At 45.8% G+C, this 17,418-nt stretch overlaps 1 protein-coding gene across 2 annotated transcripts in view; it reads left to right on the top strand.

The window, feature by feature from the left end:
- MCC (MCC regulator of WNT signaling pathway) overlaps positions 1-17,418 on the top strand; it is a 474,315-nt gene that overhangs the window by 422,558 nt on the left and 34,339 nt on the right. For both annotated transcript variants that reach the window (XM_008014163.3, XM_008014164.3), the window contains 2 exons: positions 354-457; positions 4,365-4,548. In XM_008014163.3, the coding sequence (XP_008012354.1) occupies positions 354-457; positions 4,365-4,548 (288 nt within the window). The remainder of the gene's footprint in view (positions 1-353; positions 458-4,364; positions 4,549-17,418) is intronic.

A 17,418-nucleotide genomic window follows, 5' to 3' on the forward strand; every position in this document is an offset into this window, starting at 1 on the left:
AAGGGTGTGGACAGCAGGGTGCGGGCTCAGCGGGACTGCCTGGAGCGGCCTACCACAAGGGAATCACGTGGTCCTTTCAGCTGGTCACTGAAGGGATGACACACTTGCCTCTCCCACCTTTATTGTTTCTGTTGTATTTTTCCAGAACCAAGTTAAAAGTTTAAAAATAAAAAGGCCAAATGAAAGAGCAAGCCACTGGCCTTGACCTGGGAATATTCATGGGTGGTTTCCTTGCCTGTGTGGAGAGTGAGGCCGAGACAGCACCTGAGCTGCCTCCTGCGCAGGAACCTGCGCCACATTGAAGGTGTCCGCTGTTCCCTGCCAGGGCTGAGGCCGCGTGTGCTTTGTTTCAGCGAGCAGTGCATCGAAGCCTATGAACTCCTCCTGGCGCTGGCGGAGAGTGAGCAGAGCCTCATCCTGGGGCAGTTCCGAGCGGCGGGCGTGGGGTCCTCCCCTGGTAAGTGTCTCCGGAGTCCCTCTTCCTCCTCTTGTCTCCCTGCCTCCTTTGCTCCTGCCCCTGTCTCGGCGGCTGGCATTGAATCATCTCCTGACAACACAAAATTTGGTTGTCAAGTGTGTTTTTCGTTTTTCCTCATGACTGAGTGGGTAAATTGTTTATGTTGAATGCAGCAAGAACTGGAGTGGAAACAGAATAGCAGACAAGTTAAAACAAACAAGCCTTCTTAGGAGCTGCATTCTCCTGGGCTGACAGTGGGGCCAGATGGAGCTGGGGCCGCATCAGCGATGAAAGGGGCTGGCGTGTCCACAGCTGCCTCTCTGATGCCTGTTGTCAAGGCGCATGCTGCTGCCACATGGCCTTCACCTCGTCTCGTTTCATTGGCTGAGCTTCTCCAAATTTATCTCTGAGTAGTAGTTGTTTTTTTGTTTGTTGGTTTTGAGGTAGAGTTTTGCTCTTGTTGTCTAGGCTGGAGTACAGTGGTGCAATCTTGGCTCACTGCAACCTTCACCTCCTGGGTTCAAGCATCCTCCTGCCTCAGCCTCCCGAGTAGCCGGGATTACAGACATATGCCACCACGCCCAGCTAATTTTGTATTTTTAGTAGAGACAGAGTTTCACCATGATGGTCAACCTGGTCTCAAACTCCTGACCTCAAGTGATCCACCTGCCTCAGCCTCCCAAAGTGCTGGGATTACAGGCGTGAGTCACTGTGCCCAGCTTTTGAGTAGTTTTGAAACATGGGTTTCCCCTGCCAGGTCTCCAGGTGTCTTACAAATAAAGAAGAAGTAGTTTCACCCCCTGCTTGTGTCAGCATCACAGAATGTTCACCCACCTCGCTTTCCTGTGCCTGTCCTTCCCCCAGCCCCGGGGATCCTGTGCCCTGTTGGCCTGACCTGTACCTTGCGATCTGCACTGCCCGCTCACTTCTATCCCTCCATTTTGAGTAAGGTGGAAGGAGTATCTAACTGGGACAGACACAAGCGTGTCATTCTAGGAAGCAGCAGCATTTGCTAAAATGTGGCCAGTGATTGTGGCTCTGAGCCTGCAGTGATGTGACGACTGTGGCAGAAACAGTGCTAAGAGGAAAGAGAGACCCAAGAAGAAAGGTGGACATTTCTCCAGGCAGAGCTAAGCCCCAGATACCCCCTTAGCCTTCGGAGAGGCAATAGCAAGTAAACAGGAAGCCAAGGTGGCCAGGTCACTCCAGAGCCAAAGATGGGTGGTGTGGGCAGGCCAGGCATTCCCATGTGTGTGGCCAGGCCTCTGTCATGGACCGGCTTTCCGCTGTGAGCTTCTATTAGGACTTGTCCATCCAGGATACACCCTGCAAGGAGGTCACCATCCAGGCACCTTCTGAATGCACCCTCCTGTCCTTCTTCCCCACTCCACCCCTCTTGCCTGGGGGCTCACTTTTGCAGTGCACACTCACATGTGTTTCCTCCTTCAGTTTCAATTTGCACAGGAATCTGAAGCAAAACTGAAGGAAGGAAAGTATCCTGGGTATTAATTTCCTGCTTCATATCCAAGTGATCCAACAAAGGAGCACGCCTTCATTTGTATGGAGAGCCATGCTCTGCTCCTCCCTCTGGTTTTTTTTTAATAGTATTACCAGCCCAGCCCAGAAGTAGAAACTCTGCCAGCATTTCCATTAGAAACCTCATTTTTCAGGTCTTTTAACTGAACCATAAAACTTTACTCCTCATATGAAACAGATCCTAAACTGATCTTGGCCTGCTGTCAGGTTTTTTTTAAATTAATATATGTATTAAGAAAAACGATAAATTAAAGGAAAAAAGTCAATCTTTGTATTTCCAGTTGGTATCAGAGGAGTGTCTTAAACCTGTTCAGGCCTCACAAGGTACCTTTCATTAGGCATGTACCTACTCAGTGCAGTTATTTGGTGTAGGAGCTGAAAGAGCTTAACTAAATCTGCCTTTTAAACATTCAAAATCAATAATGAAATGCTTTGTATTTACCTAATACTGGGAAGCTCATGTATACATTTATAAGATGAGCCAGTCAGTAATGTCATGCCTGCTTCCAAAGAGCGGTCAGTGGTGAGATATATGTAAAATGTCTTATTCATGGAGAGAAGTGAGACGTGAAGCTTGTCAGAGAAATGACAGGAGGGAGTTCCAGGGATTTTTGGCCTGCGGAATGGGTCCACCCCATTTCCTGCCCATTCTCTGTAGTGCTGAGGGCAGGCTTGATTTTTAGCAGTTCCCTGTTCAGCCCCGCCCTTGCATTCTGCTGACGGCAGCAGCTGGCCCGTCATACGGCCCCATCATGCCGTAGAGCTGCCGCACAGCAAAGCAAGAACTCGTTTGTGACGTGCACCCACAGGGTCTGTGATTGTGGGTCTTTTCTTTGTTTCTTGTTGATGTCACAGGCATTCATTTTGTTCGTTCTTTCATTCACAGATGCTTTAGGCCAGTGGTTTTCAAACTGTGCCCTGGGAAGCTGGAGGAGTTTCTCTGGGCCTCGGCAGTGGGGTTGGAGGGTGGGACTCTGAGCGTCTCCCACTTCTGCCCACTTCATCCAATTCCACGTTTATCTTGTTTGTATGTTAGAATAGCATTTTGTATGGTTTGGCGTAAGATTTCATTTTGAAATATTTGGAAGAGCGTGGATCTGTGCTGTGCAGGTAGCAAACTAGTGATTTGTTCAGCCAGCACAGTTTCTGTTTTGTTTTGCTTTTTTAAGACTTTGCTTAGAGCAGTTTTAGGTTCACAGCAAAACTGAGAGGAAGGTACAGAGATTTCCCATATGCCTCCAACCCTCAACGTGCACGGCCTCCCCCATTTTCAGCATCCCCCATCAGGGTAGTATATTAGTTACAAGTGATAAACCTACAGTCACACATCGTCATCACCCAGAGCCCATAGTGTACATCAGGGCTCACTCTTGGTCCTGTACATTCTTGGGTTTGGGCCAATGTATAATAACTTGAGTCTGCCATTATAGTATCATACAGAGTAGTTTCACTGCCCCAAACGTTCTCTGGCTCCACCTATTCATTCCTCCCCCACCCCCATCCCCTGGCAACCATTGTTGTTGCTGTTGTTCTTGTTGTCGTTTTGGAGACAGGGTCTTGCTCTGTTACCGAGGCTGTATTTGAACTCCTAGGTTCAAGCAGTCCTCCCACCTCAGCTCAGGCACCCATGATCTTTTCACTATCTCTATAGTTTTGTCTTTTCCAGCACAGTTTTAAAACACGATAGCAATGTGAACATTTTGGGCAGGGACTTCACTGCCTGGTCTGTGCGAGCGCCCACCACACCCTGATGTTCTGCACTAGCCCAGTTACCTGGCTCCTGGAGGCATTTGAGTTCACCACGATTACCAAGCCAAGAGAAGGGTCAGGGGTGGCATTGGTACATATAATACAGAGGCGATCTAAAGCTCTCGTCTGAACCATTAGTTTTGTCTCTCTTGCCCCCACACAGGGCTCTAATCAAAGCTGTAGACATGTGGAAAGATGGCACAGTTTTGCCCCAGTTTCTCCCTCCCTCATTCACAGGGAAGTGCCAGTGCACAGAGGAATGGCCAAATGGTAGACTTGTGGCTGAATAGGAGGAGAAGCCAGGAGCCTGCATCATTAGAAAAATCAGAGCATGTTAGAGCTGGAAACAGAAATGTGGTGATCCCATTGGCCAACTCCTACATTTGTCCCTGAGGCCAGTGGAGCCCAGAGAAAGAGCAGAGAAATAACCTTCCCATGTGCAGCTTCTAAGTGACAGTGCCAGGCCCAGAACACAGATCTTCTCTTCGGCTGGGCACTGCTGATGCCCCTCCACAACGCCACCTCTGCCCTAAGTAACTGAGAGTTAATTATGCACAGTCACTCCCAGGCGTGCCTTGTCCAGGCCTATGTTGATTAATCCATTGGCTTCTCTGCCACATAGGAGACCAGTCGGGGGATGAAAACATCACTCAGATGCTCAAGCGAGCTCATGACTGCCGGAAGACAGCTGAGAACGCTGCCAAGGCCCTGCTTATGAAGCTGGACGGCAGCTGTGGAGGAGCCTTTGCCGTGGCTGGCTGCAGCGTGCAGCCCTGGGAGAGCCTCTCCTCCAACAGCCACACCAGGTAATGCTCAGCCTTCTGCCCCGGGGCGGGCGTGTGTCCACCTGGCATCTGTTCACTGGACTTGGTGTGCAGTGACCCAGCTCTTGGGGACTGTGTAGCTTGGGAAAAGGCAGACATAGATTCTGGCTTGCAGCATGCTCCATTCAAAAAGGAGTCAGAAGATCAGAACAGAAGAGCTAGAAAGTGGCCCTCTCGCTTTGCCAGTGTGGAACCTGCAGTCGAGAGAGGAGAGATTTGCTGTGGAAAGTGGTAGAGATGGAATGCAAACCTACCTTTCTGTTGGATCCATTTTCTCCTACATTGTTCTGTTCTTCATTTCTTTGTAAGTCTTCATCTCCAGGAAACACTTAGGGTAGCCGAGACCCGTTTGCTGCAAATGGTCCCTGTGGTCCCAAGGCCCAGCCCAGCCCATCCTAGTTCCAGACATCTCTCTCCCGTCCTCTTGTGCCTCCATCCTCTATAAGCTCTTCTCAGGCAAGAGCCTCTCCTCCCATCTCTTTTGCCTCATGGAATGATGCCGCATTCACAGCATGTGCTTACAGACACTCAGTCATGAACCTGAGGTCAAGTTCACTGTCTGTGAATCTAGGAAATTAAAGTGGGTGCTTGAAAAAGATGAGGAAGAGAGCAGCGAAGACCTTGCTGAGCATAATTTGCTGAAGTCATTTGATTCTTTCGGATGGGAATGGAGAGTCAGAATGAAACCCTTTCTACTTACCTTCTCATTTCTTGCCACCAAAGCCCTAAAAACTTGAATGCCTTCCCTTTATTTACCAGTCCTCAGTCTAGAAGACACTTTGTTAGAGATTCTTACATAATTGCCAAATAGTGAAAGACTTGGAAGGGTAACTTACCCCGTTTTCACAGGTGAGGAAACCTTGGCTCAGAGATATGTCAGTGACCTGCCCGGTGATAAGAGGGAAACCTGGACGGGAACCCGGGATTTCAGCACCGAGCATATTGCCCTTCCCACATTGGATCTCATGATATAACAAAACAGTGTCTACTTGCAGTCTAAGCGACCAGAACTGCATAAAGATACATTGACTATTGAGAGCCAGAGGAGAAATACTGATGCTTTCTTGGTGCTGGAAAGCAACGGAATGTTCCCTCTCTTTCCCCACCGTAGGACCCACCATCTCCCTCAGTGCGTCCATTTACCTGTACTGGCCCAGGTGTCCCAGGGGAGGGGACATGCCCAGGAATACGCTCAGCCAGGTGCCCACAAACAACCGGGACTTGAGTCTTCTTTACTTTAGCAACAATTGTCTCATTCAGTGAAGCACAGATTACAATTTTTTTCATAAAACCGGATCCTACTGTGTAAACACAGAAAGCAGATGCTCTTCTTAATGACTCTTCCAGATGTGTGTTATCTATAATTTGTATGTTTATTTAGTACAGAAATGTAGTTCTCATGTTGTCAGTGATGCCGTGTTGTTTCATTAGTGAACCTAGGAATTTGCTTGACAGGAAATGTGTGCTGTTTCAGTAGCTTATGAGGTTTGTGCCACAGATCATTTGTTCAAACCTCCCTACCCCCAAAAAGAATTTTGGGGTTTTATTCTAAATCAGAGAGAAATTTAGAACCAGTCAGGAGTGAGAACAGTTTTATCACCATCTATTTAGCTTTTGAATATTTGTTAGAAGTACTTGAACTTACAGGTTAGCCTTGATTTTGAGACTGTTTTCTTAGAGAAATTTAATTTGGGATCCTATATTTCTGCAGATTGAGATAAATTCAAAACACAGAGTCATTGTTTCCGAGGATAACCTCACCAAAGAATGGTTCTTAAATTAATTTCGGTCTCAAGTAGATCTTCCCATCAAAGTACAGAGGGCTAGCTCCAATTTCACCCAGTTCTCCTTTAAAAATCACTTTTACCCTCCCGCCCAAATCAGAGCAGCTCTGAGTACAGAAGAACCACACATGGGGCATTCATTTGTCACTCTACATTCTTAGAACCTGATGCAATTAGACTGCTTTATGTTAAACGTGGGTTTAGAATAAAGTCCCAAACCACCAGACCGCTTTCATAATTATGATAATTATAGTAATTTTGTTTGTAAATCTTGCCATTCTGGCTCAAACATTCCCCCATGTCAAGTTTATGAAAATAAAGAAAAGGATCTTTCTGAGTTGGAGCTTTATGTGGCCCAGCAAATCCCTTTCCCCGCACTGTAACCACCCAGCTTAAAAAGGTCTAATCAGAGTGTCCATCAGTTGCTCCTCAAGGGTTCAGGAAACGAACGCTGAGTATTGCACCTCCAGCGGCATTTCTGGCAGCCCATAGGCAGCTCCTAACGACAGGAGGGTTAACAGTTATAGAGAGGAGCAGCAGAGGGGTAGTTAACCAGCAAGGAGAGTAAAAGTGATGGCCAACCCTCAGTTGACTGTTGGCAGGAGCCCAGGATCAGTGCTATTTCATTTTGAAAAATATAGCCATGGCCCCATCAGAAAGTATAATAGTCTTATGGACAGAGTGACTAGGTTGATTGCCTGGATGGCTTTATCAACATATCACGACAAAGAGGCACAAGGACTAAAGCATTGGGAAGTGGAAATAGAATCCTTGGACAAGCCCACCCTCTGCAGCAGGCCTCACGGTTCAGCTCCTTCTGTGCAGTGTAGTCATCGCTCTCAGTCCACAAAGGCCCAGACGGGATCGGCCACAGCAAGTCTGCACTCTCAGAGACTGAAATTGAGTCCGTTGTCTCGGCACCAGATGGGGATCGGGGAGAGCTGTGAGAATGGTGGTTGCAGCCTTGCCGTGAGCCTCTGGGTACTTCCAGGCAGCCAGGGTGCTGCCTGTGTGGCCACTCACTCTTGGATGTAATCCCCAAATTGGACTGGATGGCAGCAGAGCTCAAGAGGTGCCCAGCTCTCACTTTTTGAACTAGTCTGGATTAAGATAAAGTTTCATTGGGGCAGAAAAAATGGTTGAGGAGAGTGAAATCATGTCCATTGAAAGGGTGAATGTTTTGAAACAGCCACCTAGTTAGAACAGGCATCAGTAAGCTTCAGGAATGAGAGTCAGACTAGATCTGGCTGAAACAGTCATCTTTACTGAAGAGAGGTGCTTTTCCATCCATGTATCAGGAGAGTCTATCCAAAGTCCTTGGGACAAATGCTTAATGGTGTCAGTGAGCTCTAGAGACTCAGCCCAGACACATCCTTGACATGACAGCATTATGATCAGTCCTCCTGCTCAAATGTCCTCATCACTTACCTTTTAGGTTCTATGAGAACAAGATATAGACATGAAATGCTTTTTATAGTTTTTTTCTAGTGAGCTCTAACTTCTTGATTTCAAAAGAACAGTATGCTTGTTGTAAAACTAAGCAGTTAAAATCCCAGCATTGCAAAATGCATGGGATAGTAAAGTTCTCCTTTCTGGGACTCTCACTAGAAAGGACATTGGGAACAGTTTGGGGTATATTCCCACAGATTTAACTGCATTTTTTAGTAGTTAGGATGCATGGTTGCAAAGAATAGAAATGTGCTCAAATAGCTTAAATGGAAAGGGGTCTTTTTTTTTTTTTTTAATTTATTTATTATTATTATACTTTAAGTTGTAGGGTACATGTGCACAACGTGCAGGTTTGTTACATATGTATACTTGTGCCATGTTGGTGTGCTGCACCCATCAACTCGTCATTTACATCAGATATAACTCCCAATGCAATCCCTCCCCCCTCCCCCCTCCCCCCTCCCCATGATAGGCCCCGGTGTGTGATGTTCCCCTTCCCGAGTCCAAGTGATCTCATTGTTCCGTTCCCACCTATGAGTGAGAACATGCGGTGTTTGGTTTTCTGTTCTTGTGATAGTTTGCTAAGAATGATGGTTTCCAGCTGCATCCATGTCCCTACAAAGGACACAAACTCATCCTTTTTTATGGCTGCATAGTATTCCATGGTGTATATGTGCCACATTTTCTTAATCCAATCTGTCACTGATGGACATTTGGGTTGATTCCAAGTCTTTGCTATTGTGAATAGTGCTGCAATAAACATACGTGTGCATGTGTCTTTATAGCAGCATAATTTATAATCCTTTGGGTATATACCCAGTAATGGGATGGCTGGGTCACATGGTACATCTAGTTCTAGATCCTTGAGGAATCGCCATACTGTTTTCCATAATGGTTGAACTAGTTTACAATCCCACCAACAGTGTAAAAGTGTTCCTATTTCTCCACATCCTCTCCAGCACCTGTTGTTTCCTGACTTTTGAATGATCGCCATTCTAACTGGTGTGAGATGGTATCTCATTGTGGTTTTGATTTGCATTTCTCTGATGGCCAGTGATGATGAGCATTTTTTCATGTGTCTGTTGGCTGTATGAATGTCTTCTTTTGAGAAATGTCTGTTCATATCCTTTGTCCACTTTTTGATGGGGTTGTTTGTTTTTTTCTTGTAAATTTGTTTGAGTTCTTTGTAGGTTCTGGATATTAGCCCTTTGTCAGATGAGTAGATTGCAAACATTTTCTCCCATTCTGTAGGTTGCCTGTTCACTCTGATGGTAGTTTCTTTTGCTGTGCAGAAGCTCTTTAGTTTAATGAGATCCCATTTGTCAATTTTGGCTTTTGCTGCCATTGCTTTTGGTGTTTTAGACATGAAGTCTTTGCCCATGCCTATGTCCTGAATGGTACTACCTAGGTTTTCCTCTAGGATTTTTATGGTATTAGGTCTAACATTTAAGTCTCTAATCCATCTTGAATTAATTTTCGTATAAGGAGTAAGGAAAGGATCCAGTTTCAGCTTTCTACTTATGGCTAGCCAATTTTCCCAGCACCATTTATTAAATAGGGAATCCTTTCCCCATTTCTTGTTTCTCTCAGGTTTGTCAAAGATCAGATGGCTGTAGATGTGTGGTATTATTTCTGAGGACTCTGTTCTGTTCCATTGGTCTATATCTCTGTTTTGGTACCAGTACCATGCTGTTTTGGTTACTGTAGCCTTGTAGTATAGTTTGAAGTCAGGTAGCGTGATGCCTCCAGCTTTGTTCTTTTGACTTAGGATTGTCTTGGAGATGCGGGCTCTTTTTTGGTTCCATATGAACTTTAAAGCAGTTTTTTCCAATTCTGTGAAGAAGCTCATTGGTAGCTTGATGGGGATGGCATTGAATCTATAAATTACCTTGGGCAGTATGGCCATTTTCACGATATTGATTCTTCCTATCCATGAGCATGGTATGTTCTTCCATTTGTTTGTGTCCTCTTTGATTTCACTGAGCAGTGGTTTGTAGTTCTCCTTGAAGAGGTCCTTTACATCCCTTGTAAGTTGGATTCCTAGGTATTTTATTCTCTTTGAAGCAATTGTGAATGGAAGTTCATTCCTGATTTGGCTCTCTGTTTGTCTGTTACTGGTGTATAAGAATGCTTGTGATTTTTGCACATTAATTTTGTATCCTGAGACTTTGCTGAAGTTGCTTATCAGCTTAAGGAGATTTTGGGCTGAGACAATGGGGTTTTCTAAATATACAATCATGTCATCTGCAAACAGGGACAATTTGACTTCTTCTTTTCCTAACTGAATCCCCTTGATTTCTTTCTCTTGCCTGATTGCCCTAGCCAGAACTTCCAACACTATGTTGAATAGGAGTGGTGAGAGAGGGCATCCCTGTCTTGTGCCAGTTTTCAAAGGGAATTTTTCCAGTTTTTGCCCATTCAGTATGATATTGGCTGTGGGTTTGTCATAAATAGCTTTTATTATTTTGAGGTACGTTCCATCAAAGACCCATCAGTCTGCTGTATTCAGGAGACCCATCTCACACGCAGAGACATACATAGGCTCAAAATAAAGGGATGGAGGAAGATTTACCAAGCAAATGGAGAACAAAAAAAAGCGGGGGTTGCAATACTAGTCTCTGATAAAACAGACTTTAAACCATCAAAGATCAAAAGAGACAAAGAAGGCCATTACATAATGGTAAAGGGATCAATTCAACAGGAAGAGCTAACTATCCTAAATATATATGCACCCAATACAGGAGCACCCAGATTCATAAAGCAAGTCCTTAGAGACTTACAAAGAGACTTAGACTCCCATACAATAATAATGGGAGACTTCAACACTCCACTGTCAACATTAGACAGATCAACGAGACAGAAAGTTAACAAGGATATCCAGGAATTGAACTCATCTCTGCAGCAAGCAGACCTAATAGACATCTATAGAACTCTCCACCCCAAATCAACAGAATATACATTCTTCTCAGCACCACATCGTACTTACTCCAAAATTGACCACGTAATTGGAAGTAAAGCACTCCTCAGCAAATGTACAAGAACAGAAATTATAGCAAACTGTCTCTCAGACCACAGTGCAATCAAACTAGAACTCAGGACTAAGAAACTCAATCAAAACCGCTCAACTACATGGAAACTGAACAACCTGCTCCTGAATGACTACTGGGTACATAACGAAATGAAGGCAGAAATAAAGATGTTCTTTGAAACCAATGAGAACAAAGATACAACATACCAGAATCTCTGGGACACATTTAAAGCAGTGTGTAGAGGGAAATTTATAGCACTAAATGCCCACAAGAGAAAGCAGGAAAGATCTAAAATTGACACTCTAACATCGCACTTAAAAGAACTAGAGAAGCAAGAGCAAACACATTCGAAAGCTAGCAGAAGGCAAGAAATAACTAAGATCAGAGCAGAACTGAAGGAGATAGAGACACAAAAAACCCTCCAAAAAATCAATGAATCCAGGAGTTGGTTTTTTGAAAAGATCAACAAAATTGACAGACCACTAGCAAGACTAATAAAGAAGAAAAGAGAGAAGAATCAAATCGACGCAATTAAAAATGATAAAGGGGATATCACCAGCGACCCTACAGAAATACAAACTACCATTCGAGAATACTATAAACACCTCTACGCAAATAAACTGGAAAATCTAGAAGAAATGGATAATTTCCTGGACACTTACACTCTTCCAAGACTAAACCAGGAAGAAGTTGAATCCCTGAATAGACCAATAGCAGGCTCTGAAATTGAGGCAATAATTAATAGCCTACCAACCAAAAAAAGTCCAGGACCAGATGGATTCACAGCTGAATTCTACCAGAGGTACAAGGAGGAGTTGGTACCATTCCTTCTGAAACTATTCCAATCAATAGAAAAAGAGGGAATCCTCCCTAACTCATTTTATGAGGCCAACATCATCCTGATACCAAAGCCTGGCAGAGACACAACAAAAAAAGAGAATTTTAGACCAATATCCCTGATGAACATCGATGCAAAAATCCTCAATAAAATACTGGCAAACCGGATCCAGCAACACATCAAAAAGCTTATCCACCATGATCAAGTGGGCTTCATCCCTGGGATGCAAGGCTGGTTCAACATTCGCAAATCAATAAACATAATCCAGCATATAAACAGAACCAAAGACAAGAACCACATCATTATCTCAATAGATGCAGAAAAGGCTTTTGACAAAATTCAACAGCCCTTCATGCTAAAAACGCTCAATGGAAAGGGGTCTTACTGGAAGGATATCAGATCTCACACCCACGAGCTGCATACCTGGGCAGAGGGCTGCCTAAGACAAAGCAGCAGCAGAACCAGGCTTCGGGTCTGGCCTGTGTGGCCCTTGCATGCAGCCTATGTTCTCTTTCCTGTTCTCGGGGGCAGCCTTCCCCAGGTGACAGCCAGCCAGCTCACCACCTGCATTTGTACACAAAGCTGGCTGGTTTCCCTGAGGCCAAGTAAGAAAATCCTGGGAAAGGGACATCTTGCCCAGCTGGGCTCTGATGGCTATCCTGATCCTCTGTGGCCATAGCAGCACGAGGCCAAGGCAGTTTCCACAGGAGCTTGGGGATGGAGAAGAAAAGGGCTAAGTCTCCGCAGAAGAGCTTGGAAGGCAGGTACTTAGTGTACCAAAACACGACCTCTTTAAAAACATGACTACATCTCTTTTCCTTTTCTTTTCTTTTTCTTTTTTAAGATGGAGTCTCGCTCTGTCACCCAGGCTGGAGTGCAGTAGCATGATCTCAGCTCACCACAACCTTCGTCTCCCAGGTTCAAGCGATTCTCTTGCCTCAGTCTCCCGAGTAGCTGGGATTACAGGCACCCACCACCACACCCTGCTAATTTTTGTATTTTTGTACACAACAGTGAAAGATTGTATTTATTATTTTATTAAAAAGAAAAAGGACTATTTTTTAGCACAACAGTAAAAGATAAGGCAAGCTGCCAAGGCTTGAGCTTCTGCTTAAAGAAATGGGGCCACTTAGGAATGACTTAAATGCCAAATGTCACCTGGACTGACCCCCCTTGTTCAGATAAATTTCAAATGCTCAGCAAAACAGATGCCCACCCCCAGGGCACTTTCCTTCTTAAAATGAGCTGCTGGGCTGGGCACTTTGGGAGGCCGAGGCGGACGCATCATGAGGTCAGGAGTTTGAGACCACCCTGGCCAACACAGTGAAACCCTGTCTCTACTAAAAATACAAAAATTAGCCAGGCATGGTGGTACGTGCCTGTAGTCCCAGCTACTCAGGAGGCTGAGGCAGAAGAATTGCTTGAACCCAGGAGGCGGAGGTTGTGGTGAGCTAAGATCATGCTGTTGCATTCCAGCTTGGGCAACAGAGTGAGACTCCGTCTCAAAAAAAAAGAAAAAAAAAGACGAGCAGCTCCTTGATGGAAATCAGATCTCAGCTGGGGCCAAGTAAGATGTTGATGAAAACTTCAGGAAAATGCCATCACGGATTTTTAAGGCAAAATAAACGAAATGTCCTTCTAGCCTTCCGCCAAGGCAAGCCGAGGAGGCTACGGAAAATGAATTTTTCTTCTAATGAGCAGGCTGGGGAGCTGTCTTGAGGACAGAGCTGGGGCATGGTGGAGAGGAATAGAAGAGAGGATGTTCAACATCAGTAGCTGGTTTGAACAGCATCTCCCATAATCGACAGCGTAGGTGGAGAGTGGGTCAGCCTGAACCATCCCAGACCAGCCAGCCCCACATTCCCACCAGACTACAGGCCTGCTGCATATGCTGCGTGCTGGAAGAGCTGCTGGCAATGAACAGATGCAGAGGAAAGCCAGCGTGACGGGAGCTCCAGCAGAGCATCACGGAAAGGAGAAACCTACACATCCTAGACTAGCTCCTCAAGAAGCCAGAGCAAGACACACACGTGTGGCTAGGGTTTTTGTCATTAGCCTTCCCCCACAGTCACTCTCAGAGAACACAGACAGTCTCCCGTTCTGGAGAGGAATAATGCAGCCACAGAACGTGATTGATTCCCCCTTGACAACTGAGATCATCCAGCATTCCAAGCCAGGAGAGTTAATGGATGACTTAACCCTTGCCCAGCAGCTAGCAGCAGGCCCTCGGGAGACCGCCAGCGCCTTTGTCTGTGAGGCCAGAGAAAAGGCCAGTGGCTTCCCCTCCCCTACCATTGTCATAATCATATTCTGCAGTGAAACGTTAAGAGCTCAAAGCAGAATTGTAATTAACCTCGCCTGATCTGTTCCCTGCTGCTGTCCTGGAAGCGGGAGAGGGAAGCCAGAGGGGCTGTGAGGTTTATCTTGAAATTAAACTTTATCCACTAAAAGCATTTTAAAGCTTTGTACTTCCAACAGGGTAAGATCTGTGGACTGAGATGTTTTGTTATTTTTTTTTTCTTATTTCCTTCCTCTTTGAAAATTATACTCATAGCAAAGAGGGTAAAACAAAAGCCTTCCCTGCCTGCCATGGACCAGGCTCCGGGCCCTAAGGGTGGCAGCGGCTGGCAGTCTCTGCCTGCCTGTGTTTGTGTTCCCCGACAGGGCTAGGTGATTTCTCAAGTCCAGTCAACCACTGGTGGCTTTTGTTCTCCCTGGGATGGAGAGATTCTGGATGACCTGCACACGGCCAACAGCTTAGGGGATCTCTGAGTCTGGTGTTGGGGGTGTTAGGTGTTGTGGGACTGTTGGCAAAGCCATCAGGAAAGTGGCCACCCGTCCCTCCTCCTCCCACAGGACAGGTAGTGTGTGGCAGCACCAGCTGCCCGCTTCAGGGCCTGCCGTATCCTTTCCACAACTTAGTGAGGCAGGAACCCTTAGTATTCCTATTTGCTGCAGCCCAGAAACATTGGGTGATTTACTCTGGGCCATAAAGCAAGTAAGTGGCCGAGGAGGAACATTTATCCAGATCTGACTGACATCAGAGACCTGCTCGTAGACCCTGACAGCCACCAGGGCAGCCAGGAGCATCGTCGCCTCTACCTAGAAAACCTGGGCGCATCCAGTCACCTCACAGGCTACTGAGCAAATGCCCCCTTAGCCTGAGGGGGAGACCAGTGCTTCTCACACCTGAGCGTGCATCAGAGCTGCCTAGAGGATATATTAAAACACAGATTGCTGGGCCTCACCTCCAGAGTCATTGACTTTGGAGGTCTTGACAGCGGGCCCCAGAATGTGCATTTCTAGCAAGTCCCCAGGTGCTGCTGGTGCGGCCAGCCCAGGACCCCTCTTGGAGAACTGCTGGGGTAGACCAGTCCTGCTAAATGGAAAATCTACCAAAATATTATCACTTCAGTTCCTGCAGGGTAATTAGAGAATGCTGGCTTTTACTGCTCTTTGAATTTTGTGATTTTTATTTTAAATGAAAGTCAACAAAAGGTGTTTCGGGTATACATTTATATTTCCCAAAAAGTAGTCTGAAGAAAATATACCACAACGTCTCATGGGTGGTAAACACACAGGTGTTAGTTATTCTGTGTTTTTCTATAGGTTTGAAATTTTTCAAAATAATTTTTAATGAAAGGAAAGACTAGAGGTGTAAGTAAACCCCACGCCCTGTGTCCCAACTTTACAAGGAAGGATTTCATTCCTGAAACCTCCCAAGTAACTGGAAGAGAAGCGCTGCTGTCTGCCAGCGCCACGCTGTCTAAACATGCCGAGGCTGTGAGCACATCTCCACCCTCAGCCCTGTCTGTGGAATGCGTTGCAAACAGTGCCAGTACTTGAGTTTGCTCTAATTTTGTCACTCGTTCGCCTGTGGAACATTAGATGCCTGTCCCTCCACATCGGTGTTGACGATCTGTGAAGGTGAGCTCGCGAGCTCTGCTTGGGGGTTTTGTGCGAGGCGTACCTGCCGCTGAGCCGGTTGCAGGCAGACAGGCCTTCGCTGAGATGCGGAGAGTCCTTTGGATGGGTCCTGCGATGCACAGCCCAGCTCCTCAGTGCCCTCTGCTGTGGGCGCGGTTTGCTGTCTTTGCACTTCCCTTGAGCTGCCTCGTTTCACTGTGGAATAGTCCGTGAAATGTTGCAGCTGCAGGATGTTGCTGCTTCTCCCCCTCATCCTTTTTAAAATATAGCTTGAGAAAACGTAATGCTGATGATCAGTAGTCATTTTTATCCTTCTCCCTGCCTTCCCTGCTCCCACCTTGCTGCAAGCTGCTAGCATCTCTCCCTGGAATTGTTGCTATAGCTCCCGAGGTGCACCCCTGCCTCTGCCCTGGCCTACCTGCATCTCTCCTCACCCTAGAGGCCAGAGGGAACCTGTTATTAACAGTAAGGCAGATCACATCCCTCCCTGTTAAAACCCCCAATGGCCTCCACCCTAATCCTAGAGAAAAAGACACAGCCCTTATAAAACGCTGTATCACTTGGGACCTGGCCCCTCCCACGCACTCCATCGCTGACCACATCTCCTTTCTCTCCCCTGCCTGACTGTGCTTCAGCCACCATCTCGTTCTGCTGGCTGCACTCCCCGCCTAGAGCCTTTGCATTTACTGTGTCCTGCAAACATCCACGTAGCTCCCTCTCTCGCCTCCCTTAGGTCTTCCCTAATGTCACTGGATCACGCAGGACTTCCCTGCAGCTCAATCACAAATAATAACCCATGCTCACTCTGCACTCCCCACACCTCTTCCCTGCTTCATTTTTCACCCTTTCATGGACTGTGTATTTCACTTCCCGGCCTCCTCTATTAGAATATGAGTTCCTTGAGGGCAGGGATTTTTCCAGGACCCCATAGTTGGCACTCCAATATTTCTTGGACAGATGAATGATAGCTTCTGTGTTTATTGAGTGCTTACTATGCACTGGGCACTGTTCTAAACACTTCTAATAATTTTTAACTTTGAAGTTCAGGGGTACATATGCAGGGTTGTTACACAAGTAAACTCATGTCACGGAGGTTTGTTGTATAGATTATTTTATCACCCAGGTATTAAGCCTAGTACACATTAGTTATTTTTTCCAGTCCTCTCCCTCCTCCTATTCTGTACCCTCAAGTAGGCCCATTGTTTGTTGTTCCCTTCTATGTGTTCATGTGTTCTCATCATTTAGCTCCCACTTATAAGTAAGAACATGTGTATTTGGTTTTTCGTTTCCACATTAGTTTGCTAAGGATAATGGCTTCCAGCTTCATTCATGTTTCTGCAAATGACATGACCTAATTCTTTTTTTATGGCTACATAGTATTCATAGTATATATGTGCCACATTTTCTTTATCCAGCCTGCCACTGATGGGCATTTAGGTTGATTCCATGTCTTTGCTATTACAAACACTTCTAAGTTTACCTCATTTATTCCTTACCCTGACTTTATGAAGCATATACTATGATTACCTTCATTTTAGAGATGAGAAGACAGGGAATATTCCAAGTATGTAAGACACTTGGGTCACACATAAAGGTAGCACGTAAATCAGAACCAATGGGAGATGGATCTATATGGAGAGATCTATACCTAGATATAAAGAGAGAGATCAAGATCAATCTCTTGATATAGATATCTACTAAATCACAAACAGTGATTTATTTTAAGGAACTGGCCCATTTGATAATGGAGCTGGCAAATCTGAAGTCTGCAGCTCAGGCTAGAGACCCAGGGAAGAGTTGATGTTGCAGTCTTGAGTCTGAAAGC

This window comes from Chlorocebus sabaeus, chromosome 23, assembly GCF_047675955.1.
Source record: "Chlorocebus sabaeus isolate Y175 chromosome 23, mChlSab1.0.hap1, whole genome shotgun sequence".
NCBI classification, from domain to species: domain Eukaryota; kingdom Metazoa; phylum Chordata; class Mammalia; order Primates; family Cercopithecidae; genus Chlorocebus; species Chlorocebus sabaeus.